The sequence below is a fragment of the Erinaceus europaeus genome, chromosome 3, assembly GCF_950295315.1.
Source record: "Erinaceus europaeus chromosome 3, mEriEur2.1, whole genome shotgun sequence".
In the NCBI taxonomy this organism is placed as follows: domain Eukaryota; kingdom Metazoa; phylum Chordata; class Mammalia; order Eulipotyphla; family Erinaceidae; genus Erinaceus; species Erinaceus europaeus.
This window is the reverse complement of record NC_080164.1, coordinates 113,138,515-113,150,656: the sequence shown is the minus strand read 5'-3', so window position 1 is coordinate 113,150,656 and position 12,142 is coordinate 113,138,515. Positions and strand designations below refer to the sequence as shown.

Genomic DNA, 12,142 nt, shown 5'->3' with positions numbered 1-12,142 from the left:
ATCAAGCTCTATTCGGTGCATTTGTATATTTGCTCTCGAAATACTTCAAATTCTTAGTAACTATCACTGAAGCTAACATGCCCAAATGCAAAGCAAACTAAGTCAAAAGGAAAAAGAAGCAGGTTTGAATGACTTCACTGATGTGTGCGATATAAGGCTCTATAATTATTGAATAAACAAAAGTAATTAAAAAATAACAAACCAGTGGATATTAACAACAGAACTAAGATTATTTGAAAAGAAGAAAATGAGGGTGTGAGATGAGGGGATGTAAAAAAAATTGGTGGTTTTATTAATAAATACTTAATGAAGAGAAACACAAAAATTCATATATATATATATATATCTGCTAATAAGGGTATGTGGTTTGATGTGAGCTATTTTTTCTTTTTTTAAATTTCTTTATTGAGGAATTAATATTTTACATTCAACAGTAAATACAATAGTTTGTACATGCATAGCATTTCCCAGTTTTCCACATAGCAATACAACCCCCACTAGGTCCTCTGTCATCCTTTTTGGACCTGTATTCTTCCCCCCACCCACCTCAGAGTCTTTTACTTTGACGCAATATACCAATTCCAGTTCAGGTTCTACTTGTGTTTTCTCTTCTGATCTTGTTTTTCAATTTCTGCCCGAGAGTGAGATCATCCCATATTCATCCTTTTTGTTTGTTTGTTTGTTTTTGTTATTTTTACTTTTTGCCTCCAGAGTTATTGCTGGGGCTCAGTGCCTGCACTGTGAATTCACTGCTCCTGGAGACCATTTATTCTCCCTTTGCTGCCCTTGCTGTTGTAGCCTTGTTGTGGTCATTATTGTTTTTGTTGATGTCGTTTGTTGTTGGATAGGACAGAGAGAAATGGAGAGAGGAGGGGAAGACAGAGAGGGGTAAAGAAAGATAAACACCTGCAGACCTGCTCCACCGCCTGTGCAGTGACTCCCCTGCAGGTGGGGAGCCGGGGGCTCGAACTGGAATCCTTAGCTGGTCCTTCCACTTTGTGCCACATGCACTTAACCTAACACTGTGGCCCCCATATTCACCCTTTAGTTTCTGGCTTATTTCACTTAACATGATTTTTTCAAGGTCCATCCAAGATCGGCTGAAAATGGTGAAGTCACCATTTTTGATAGCTGAGTAATATTCCATTGTGTATATATATATATATATATATATATATATATATATATATATATATATATATATATACTACAACTTGCTCAGCCACTCATCTGTTGTTGGACACCTGGGTTGCTTCCAGGTTTTGGCTCTTACAAATTGTGCTGTTAAGAACATATGTGTACACAGATCTTTTAGGATGGGTATGTTGTGTTCCTTAGGATATATCCCCAGGAGAGGAATTGCAGGGTCATAGGATAGGTCCATTTCTAGCCTTCTGAGAGTTCTCCAGACTGTTCTCCACAGAGGCTGGACCAATTGACATTCCCACCAGTAGTGATATGAACTATTATGTCATGTAATGGGTGTGAAACTATATTCTTTAAATCTTATAAATTTAATTTTTCTATTATTATTAGATAATACAGAGAAAAACTGAAAGAGGAGGGAGAGATATAGAGGGAGAGAGAAAGACAGACACCTGAAGAACTGCTGTCTGTAGATAGGGAGCAGGGGCTCAAACCTGGGGCATTGTGCACTGTGAAGTTTGCTCGACTGGGTGCACCACTGCCTGGCCCCTTAAATATTATAATTTTAAATACCAAGGTTAGATGGAAACCAGCCTTTCTGCTAGCTGATAGGAAAGACAGAATGTGAGAAAACTTTTAAAATGAAAAATTTGAGCAATGCTAAATTGTAGATAACTAAACGTCTAACATTAAGTAACTAAGTAAATAAACTAGTAAAGCTCCAATAATGGGATTCTTTGCAGCCTTTAGAATGACACAGAAATGAGTGTTTAATGGTGTGAACAAAGGCTGGCATGTGTTAATAGGAAAAGGATTAATGTTTGTTAAAAGTTTTAATATTTATTTATTTATTTTCCCTTTTGTTGTCCTTGTTGTTTTTTATTGTTGTAATTATTATTGTTGTTATTGATGTCATCGTAGTTAGATAAGAGAGAGAGAAGTGGAGAGAGGAGGGGAAGACAGAAAGGGGGAGAGAAAGACACCTGCAGACCTATTTCACCACCTATGAAGGAACTTCCCTGCAGGTGGGGAGCCAGGGGTTCCAACTGGGATCCTTATGCCAGTCCTTGTGCTTCACACCATGTGCACTTAACCTGCTGTGCTACCGTCCAAGTCCCAAGGATTATTTTTTTAACATTAAAAAGATATTTTTTATATATTCCCTTTTGTTGCCCTTACTATTTTATTGTTGTAGTTATTATTGTTGTTGTTAATTGCTGTTATCTTGTTGGATAGGACAGAGAGAAATGGAGAGAGGAAGGGAAGATAGAAAGGGGGGAAAGAAAGACACCTGCAGACCTGCTCGTTAAGTGACTCCCCTGGAGGTGAGGAGCTGGGGTGGGGTGTGTGGGGGGGGGCCACGTACACTTAACCTTCTGTGCTACCACCTGTCTCCTGAAAAGGATTAAATTTCAAGAGGCTATGTACAGTATGTAGTTATTTTTGCTTAACTAAAAATGTGTATATATCTAACTACTAAAAATGGTTATGATGAATCAGTAGGTTACTTTTGTTATAGTTATTTATCTGAATACAGATGGTAATGAATGCTTTCACAGTGCCTACTATATATGATGAATTCTGCATATTACATTTATTGATCTCATGTACATATATGACATACATATGATATTAATCTTCCAAATATTACATAAACAAAGTGCTAATTTTATTTATTTTAAAAAGCATTTGGGAAAAAGACAGTAGAGACAGAAGCACTACTTTGGATTATAGACTGTCAGGACAGCTAATAGCAGACTGGAGCATTACTCCATACACTCTTTTTGTTGTTGTTGCCATTTTTGCCAGTTTACTGATCTAATAATTCATACACTCTTGTTTGCATTGACTTTGTTGCTGTGAGCACACATTATTTGATTAAAATAATAAAACGCATAAGAAAATGCTTGTCATTAGCTGTCTTCATTTTTTACTCAGTTTTGAATTTAAGTTCTAGCAATACAAAGAAAGCACCTTTATTTATTTATTTATTTATTTTTTGTGATCCGTCATTTAACCAAACACAGTCATTTTTTTCCTTTCATTTGAAAGGTACAGGCTCACATGCATACAGCTTCGACTTATAGTATCAGTAGCCACAGCATTGTAATATAAATGTATTTCCTCTTCCCTATGATCTTCTTAGTACCATTTTATGTTCTGCAGCATACTTTAATGAAAGAACAGAGCATGTAATACACATAATATACAAAATATGTATCAGTCAACTATTGATGTTCTTGGCAAGGATTCTAGTCAATAGCAGGCATTAATTGTTAAAATTGGGGGAAATCAGGAGATATTCAACAATTTCAAACTGTACTGGATCAATGCCCTTCCTCCCCATGATGCTCAGGATTAATTGTACGCTCCATCAAAATACCTGAACATAATAAGACAATGTGGGGAGGGATGCTAGAGGGTTTATGAGCACAGCTACAAGTGTGAAATTTTACTGATGATCAAGTCTATATTGAAATCGACATTCACATTCTGTTATGTATACAAATATCATTTACAGGAAAAATGTTTTCAGTGCTATCTCATTAGATAAAATTACTACAAATTCAGGTGTTATATATATCATGTTTAACATTTTTATAAATCCATGATATTTCTTGGTGTGAATTTTCTGTGAGGTGAATATTTAGTGAATATTCAGAAAATATTTCAGGCTACAAGGTCACAATGTCCCTGTCACAACTACTCACTCTACCAGTATGGCTTCAAGACCATTTAGGTCAAATACCTAACTGATAATAGAGTTGAAATACAAGTAATTCTGTGTGGGCTGTCATAAAAGGATGCTAGAGCTGAAAAAAATCTCATGATTTGTGTAGGGTGGGTGGGATCTACATGACTTTTCTAACTTTGCTAACACATTTCTTCCCTTTGCAGATCTGTGCAACTCAATGGTCAAACTTTGAAGATGGTGGATAATCTAACTCTGCCAGTTTTGACAGAGAAGCCTCTGCGTCCAGGAAGTACACTGGGCTTGCCACCTTTTTCTTACAGCTTTTTTGTGATAAGAAATGCCAAAGTTGCTGCTTGCATCTGATAGTGAAAGGCATGCAATCCCCCCAAGATTCGACTCTTAAAATATAGTGAAAAGAACAAAGGAGAACTCCAACTACAGTAAGGCAAATCAACTTGAGGCAGCATTAGGGTGCTAGGACACTTTCAGTGCTAGAATTAGCACACTGTTTTGTTCTAAGTAGACCACAGCTGATAATGATAGTTAATAATACTCTGTGCCAAAGACTATACTTAGTACTTTGCATGTATTATTTTTATTTAAGATTGTTAAAAATGTATATAAATGCTCCCAATACAGCCAGGAGTCAAGGTAGTGAAGGATGTATTATTAGTTGTAAGAAAATGCTTAGTTTTTTAAAGTTAGCAGATGATTGTTGGATTCTTCCTCGATGGAACTCCCAACAGAATTAGTTCCTATGACAACCCACAAATTGCCACACACACATACACACAAAGAGAGAAAGAGAGAGAGAGAAAAGGGGTGTGTGATTCCTCTGTACAGTGAAGTAAATTCAGTTGCTGCTGCTTTTTTTTGCATTGTTTATATTTGTTAGCAATGGTATGGAAGATGACACATGGCTAGACCTGTTATTATGAAAAAGTGATTAATGAAGATTATTATAATGAAGAGATTAGATAAATTTCAAATGAAAAAGAACTACAAGTACAACTGATTTGTAAATAGAAGAGTAGTAAAAGATATACTTCTAAGTCAGATCTTTCCTTTTTATAGCCCCTAGCCCCAAATTTTTTTTTAAATTTTTTTTTTATTTAAGAAAGGATTAATTAACAAAACCATAGGGTAGGAGGGGTACAACTCCACACAATTCCCACCACCCAATCTCCATATCCCACCCCCTCCCCTGATAGCTTTCCCATTCTCTATCCCTCTGGGAGCATGGACCCAGGGTCACTGAGGGTTGCAGAAGGTAGAAGGTCTGGCTTCTGTAGTTGCTTCCCCACTGAACATGGGCGTTGACTGGTCGGTCCATACTCCCAGTCTGCCTCTCTCTTTCCCTAGTAGGGTGGGTCTCTGGGGAAGCTGAGCTCCAGGACACATTGGTGGGGTCTTCAGTCCAGGGAAGTCTGGCCGGCATCCCGATGACACCTGGAACCTGGTGACTGAAAAGAGAGTTAACATACAAAGCCAAACAAATTGTTGATCAATCATGGACCCAAAGCTTGGAATAGTGGAGAGGAAGTGTTAGGGAGGGTACTCACTGCAAACTCTAGTATACTTCTGCTTTCTTACTTTGGTGCCATACTCCAAACTCAGTCAATTTCTGCTTTGCGTTTCTACTTCTTCTTCTTTTTTTTTTTTACATGCATAACATTCCCCAGATTCCCATTTAACAATACAACCCCCACTATTTCATTCATCATTTTTCATGGACCTGTATTCTCCCCACCCACCCACCCACCCCAGAGTCTTTTACTTTGGTGTAATACTCCAATTCCATTTCAGGTTCGACTTGTGTTTTCTTTTCTAATCTTGTTTTTCAACTTCGGCCTGAGAGTGAGATCATCCCGTATTCATCCTTCTGTTTCTGACTTATTTCACTCAACATGATTTTTTCAAGGTCCATCCAAGATCAGCTGAAAACGGTGAAGTCACCATTTTTTACAGCTGAGTAGTATTCCATTGTGTATATAGACCACAACTTGCTCAGCCACTCATCTGTTGTTGGACACCTGGGTTGCTTCCAGGTTTTGGCTATTACAAATTGTGCTGCCAAGAACATATGTGTACAAAGATCTTTTTGGATGCATGTGTTGGGTTCCTTAGGATATATCCCCAGGAGGGGAATTGCAGGGTCATAGGGTAGGTCCATTTCTAGCCTTCTAAGAGTTCTCCAGACTGTTCTCCACAGAGGTTGTATTAATTGACATTCCCACCAGCAGTGCAGGAGGGTTCCTTTGACCCCACACCCTCTCCAGCATTTGCTGCTGTTACCTTTTCTGATGTGTGACATTCTCACAGAAGTGAAGTGATATCTCATTGTTGTCTTGATTTGCATTTCTCTGACAATCAGAGACTTGGAGCATTTTTTCATGTGTTTCTCGGCCTTTTGGATCTCTTCTGTGGTGAATATTCTGTCCAAGTCCTCCCCCCATTTTTGGATGGGGTTATTTGTTGTCTTGTTGTTGAGTCTGGCAAGCTCTTTATATATGTTGGTTATTAAACTCTTATCTGATGTATGGCATGTAAAGATCTTCTCCCATTCTGTGAGGGGTCTCTTGATTTGGGTAATGGTTTCTTTTGCTGTGAAGAAGCTTTTTAATTTGATGTAGTCCCATAGGTTTATACTTGCCTTAGTCTTCCTTGTAATTGGATTCGTTTCATTGAAAATGTCTTTAAAATTTATGCGGAAAAAAGTTCGGCCAATATTTTCCTCTAAGTATCTGATAGTTTCTGGTCTAACATCCAAGTCCTTGATCCACTTGGAATTTACTTTTGTATTTGGTGAAATACAGTGATTCAGTTTCATTCTTCTGCATGTTTCAACCCATTGTTTCCAACACCATTTGTTGAAGAGACTCTGCTTTCCCCATATAGTAGTCTGGGCCCCTTTGTCAAAGATTAGATGTCCATAGGTGTGGGGCCTCATTTCTGTAGCCCCAAATTTTTAAAAACTTATCTAATGCTGGTTTATAATACAGTAAGATTTTAGGAGTACAGTTGAACATTTATGCATGTGTGGGTATGTACAGCTCCCCACTCTTACCAACAGTGTTCCTGTGTCAACAAAGAAATGGAACCCTCTTTCTACCACCATGTCCTAAGGTTTTAAGGTTAGTAAAATGTGTATAAGTGCTCCCAATACAGCTAGGATGTATTATTAGTTGTAAGTCACTTGGTTCCCCCTAGACCTCTCTGATCACCAAACCAGCATGAAGTCTGAGGCACTTTTTAAAAGTAATTTTCAGAAGCTTGAGGCACTTTTTAAAAAGTTACTTTTGTCACAAGATTGATTGCTTTCATTCTGTAGTTCTTATATGAGTAACACTCATATATCTTGTAATTGTCTTTTTTTTAATTAGTGATTTCATTATGATCAATAAGATTGTGGAATAAGAGGGGTACAACTCCATACAATTTCTTTCAACAGAGTTCCATATCCCATCCCTTCCATTGGAAGTTTCCCTGTTCTTTCTTCCTCTGAGAGTATGAACCAAAGATCTTTATGGAGTACAGAAGGAGGGAGATGTGGCTTCTGTAATTGCTTCTTTACTGGACATGGATGTTGATAGGTCAATCAATACCTCCAGCCTATTTCTATATTTCCCTATTAGTGTAGGGCTCTGGGGAGGTGGGGAGGTCATCTGTCCAGGGAAGTCAGGTTGGTATCATGGTAGCACCTGCAACTTGGTGGCTGAAAAGCATCGATATAAAGCAGAACAGGATTGATGGGGTTCACTGTTAATGATAATCGTCTTTCACTTCTTATTTTACTTAACGTAATTGAGGAGTAGAAGTTTTATCTTAATGCACTAATATTTGTGTATTAGTTTTTTTTTTTTTTAAATCTACCTTCAGTGCTTATTAATCATTGGAAGCTTTTGCTTATGTGTTGCAGAAAATCCTGCTTCTCAAGTGTCTTAAGTAATAAGGACAATTATAAACCCACAGCACAAGAAATTCAAGCAGGGTGGACTCCACAGCCCAGTTTGTCAAGAAGGAACCAGATTCTGTCTATCTTTCTGCTTTGCCTTCTTGAATGCTGGCTTCATTCTAAAATTGGTGCAGGATAGTGGTGACTATTTCAAGCACCCAGACAGACCTGGCAGTAGCTAGACAAAGAAGATGAGCTTCTTTTTCTCTATCTCCTCTGAAGTCTTGAAGAACCGTTTCTCAAACTTCAAGTCTTTTTGAGTCTTATGGACAGAATAGATTGGGTGGCCATTCTCCCCTGTGAATTACCTCCCCTTTAATCAATCACCTGTATTGATTTTTTTGTTTGTTTTTACCCTAACACTTCTAAACTTTGTCTTCAGGCAGCAGCAAAGCTTGAGTCTGGGCCCTCAGAGTCTTAGAAACTTAAACCTTTTTGCATAGCTGTTCTCTTTTCTCACCCCCACCCCTAGTCTGTGTATGCTTTGGGAACAGAAATACTGGGAAGTCCTTAGCACTGACCTCTAATTTTGTGTTTTTTCCCTCCTTCCTTCCTTCCTTCCTTCCTTCCTTCCTTCCTTTCTTTCTTTCTTTCTTTCTTTCTTTCTTAGAATTTATTTATTTATGAGAGAGATAGGAGGAGAGAGAGAAAGAAGAACCAGATATCACCCTGGTACATATGTTGCCGGGGATTGAATTTGGGACCTCATAGTGAGGTTCCAATGCATTATCCACTGTGCCATTTCCCAAACCATATCTAGTTTTGTGTTTTTCAACATTTAGAGGATGTAGTGTTTCTTCTGGTATCTTCATTTGTAGGGATGTAACCCTCTATCTCTGCCAGCTAAAAATAGTGCTTAATTAAGAACATATTTAAAGAGCTAAAGCTGAAACTTTAAAGTTTGTATGCTTCAGCACCTTTGAGTGTTATAAGTAAATGGTTTTTGTATTTTCACATTTGATAAAGTAGTTTTATATCCTTTTTTTGAAATCCATAATATTTAATTAAATATCGGCAGTACAACATAACATCTGTATGACAGAAACTGCTTATGTTTTGTTAATATATACAAAAATATTCTGATTTTATCATTTTTTCTATTTTAGTTATCTTTACTGATTGGATAGAGATATTCAGATATTGAGGGGAGGGTGGGGAGATAGAGAGGAAGAGAGATAGAGAGACACCTGTAGCCCTGTCTCTACATTGTGAAGCTTTCCCCTTGCAGGTGGGAACTGGGGCTTGAACCTGGGTCCTTGTGCACTGTAACATGCTCTCTCAAACAGGTATGCCACCACCCGGCCCCCTATTTTATTTATTTTTTCACTTGTAGAAAAATCCATTTTATTAATGTCAAGTTAATAGTTTTCTCTTGGGAGTCGGGCTGTAGTGCAGCGGGTTAAGCGCAGGTGGCGCAAAGCACAAGGACCGGCATAAGGATCCCGGTTCGATCCCCAGCTCCCCACCTGCAGGGGAGTCACTTCACAGGCGGTGAAGCAGGTCTGCAGGTGTCTATCTTTCTCTCCTCCTCTCTGTCTTCCCCTCCTCTCTCCATTTCTCTCTGTCCTATCCAACAACGACAACAACAATAACTACAACAATAAAACAACAAGGGCAACAAAAGGGAATAAATAAATAAAATAAATATTAAAAAAAATAGTTTTCTCTTACAGTTAGATTCCCTTATTCCCCCCCCCCCCCAATTCTATCCTCAGGTCCTGATGGAATTGGAGTTCAGAAAACCTCTATTCATCTTCCCCCTAACATTTACCCCTCTGGGAGTATGAATCAAATAAAAAATATTTATTTATTTATTATTGGATAGAGACAGAGAAATTGAAAGGGGAGGAAGAGAGAGAGTTAGAGAGACATCTGCAACCATGTTTCACCACCTGTGAAGCTTTCCTCCAGGGGCTTGAACCTTGGTCCTCGTGTACCGTAATGTATGTGCTTAACCAGATGTGCCACTGTCTGGTCCCTGAACAAAATTCCTAATAGGGTGCAGAAGGTGGACGGTCTGGCATCTATAATTGCTTCTCTGATGGACATGGGCATTGAAGGGTTGGTCCATATCCCCAACCTGTTTCTGTCTTTCCCTAGTGGGGTAGGGCTCTGGACAAGTGAGGTTCCGGGATACATTGGTGAGGTCATCTGGCCAGTGAAGACAGGTTGGTGTCATGGCAACATCTGGAACTTGGTGGCTGAAATCAGTAAGATATAAAAAGGACAAAATGTTTAATTAACAGGAACCATAAATTAGGAATAGGGATTTTAGGGTGAATAGAAGTTAGAAGGTTTTCTCTCTCTTTTTTTTTTGCCTCCAGGGTTATTACTATGCATCAACTGCTCCTGGAGACCATTTTCCCCATTGTGTTGCTCTTGTTGTTATTATTATTGTTGTCATTGCTGTTGTTGTTTGACAGGACAGAGAGAAATCAAGAGAGGAGGGGAAAACAGAACGGGTAAGAGAAAGACACCTGCTGAACTGCTTCACCACTTGTGAAGCAACCCCCCTGTAGCTGGGGAGCCACGGGCTTCAACCAGAAGCTTAAGCCAGACCTTGTGCTTTGCGTCATATACACTTAACCCACTTTGCTACTGCATGGCCACAGATGTCTTTTCTTTTTTACTTATGTTCTTAGGGGCCCTTGGCTCAGTTAGATAGGGCAGCATGAGTCACAAGCCCTTGGTGCTAAACACAGTTTCAAAGCTCTTTCTTATATACCTAATAAAACACCTACAAATACAAATTCCTAAGCCTCAAAAAACATCTTTTAAAACAGTGACAGTAAAACTAATGCATGTGTAATACAAACACAATGTTTCTTTTTCAAAGTTGTATTTTTTACTTAGTGAGTGAGAGGTAGAATGCCAGTCTGGATGTACAGTGTGATGTTTCAAAGTTGGCAGAGGATCAGAGGGTGGGGATGTATATTGAGCAAAGGTGACACAGAGATCAGAGCAGCAGTGGGACATAGGAGTTCTAGGTAGAGGGGTGGAGGGGTAGCTATTGTAAGCCAAGATAATCACAAATAAAAAAGGCTGAATAAATAAAACATATCATAAGTAATAAGCAGTAACTGTTAACCCTCAGGAAAAAATCATATTTGACATCTAGAGAAGCTTTTTCCAGATATATCATTCATTCAAACAGGTACAGGGTCTGTTTTGTTCAAAAGTAAAGCCTCACTATCTAGAAAAATGCCCGAAAGTACAACAGGGACTCGGTGAGTAGCATGTAAACTATGTTACCACTAGTTTTTAATGTACTAGATATCTGAAATAGAATAATGAAAGTGAAAGGACATTCAGAAGATCTAACATCATAGTCTGAGCTATTTTCATAAGTGTTTTCTAAAAGTGAGGGACAAAGATAGAGCCACAAAAACCTACTGGGTTATTCACAGAGGGATTTCATAAGTCTCAGAGTAAGTATTAAGTCCTAAGGTTGTATTTGGACCATAAATATATAGGAGATGATATGCAGAAAGTATCTTTGGACTTATTTCTCTCATGCCTCAGGCAGATTCTAACAAAGATGAGCTGGCAGTGCCAGGCAAATGCCTTCCTGCCTGCTGAAGTGTCTGCTATTTACTATTTATTTAGGATTGTTTTCAAGCTATGGTTGGCATTTATTTCATCAGTCACTGAGCAGTTCTGGAATGGAAAAACCTTACTCTGGATTTTTTTAAAAAATACTTTTTCATGCCCTGTATGTAGAAAAGCATTTGTCTGAAGTGAATTTGTTTTCCTCCCCTGTGTTCTGAGACCAGGTTTTAAGGTTCAGGATGTTTCAGTCACCATAGAGCTTTAGTTAATATTCACATTTTTTTTTCTTCAAAAAATAACCGAGAATCTCACATGCTAGATCCAGTTTGTCTGCTTGATCTCTGTTTCTTGGGAATATTTTCAAGAGATTTTATTGTTAAAGGTGCTCTGTAGTAGAGCACTTTTTAAGAAATGTGATCTGCTGTTATTAAATTGAGATCATATCTTTACATTAAAGGTACTAAAACAGCCTATAGCACATTGTCATATTTCTATTGGTATAGCCAGTGATTCCAATCCCAGCTGACCATATACTTATGCTTTTATTACTCTGTTGCTGCTATTTTTGTGTGTTTTGATAATTCTATTTATCTATTCTATTTATCTATTTTATCTGAAATGTTTTCTAATAATCATAAAGTGGACCAGAACTTTTGAAAGAAAAAAATTAGAGAATAAGGTTGAAAGAATTTGTAGTTCACAGACACTGCCACCAACCACCACCAACAAAAAGTAGCAAATAAAAAAAAAGTAGCAAATAGTTAGAACTTCTAAACTTTAAAGCAAAAATGACAAGG

At 38.1% G+C, this 12,142-nt stretch overlaps 1 protein-coding gene and 1 long non-coding RNA gene across 2 annotated transcripts in view; both read left to right on the top strand.

Moving 5' to 3' along the window:
• HPSE (heparanase) overlaps positions 1 to 4,933 on the top strand; it is a 48,006-nt gene extending 43,073 nt beyond the window's left edge. The window contains exon 12 of the mRNA XM_007537490.3: positions 4,045 to 4,933. Coding sequence (XP_007537552.1) covers positions 4,045 to 4,204 — 160 coding nt within the window. The 3' untranslated portion in view covers positions 4,205 to 4,933. The remainder of the gene's footprint in view (positions 1 to 4,044) is intronic.
• Positions 4,934 to 6,806: 1,873 nt separating this feature from the next.
• Positions 6,807 to 11,816, top strand: LOC132537519 (uncharacterized). The gene is made up of 2 exons (XR_009548985.1): positions 6,807 to 9,174; positions 9,470 to 11,816. It is a non-coding gene; the product is annotated as an uncharacterized LOC132537519 (long non-coding RNA).
• Positions 11,817 to 12,142: the final 326 nt, after the last annotated feature.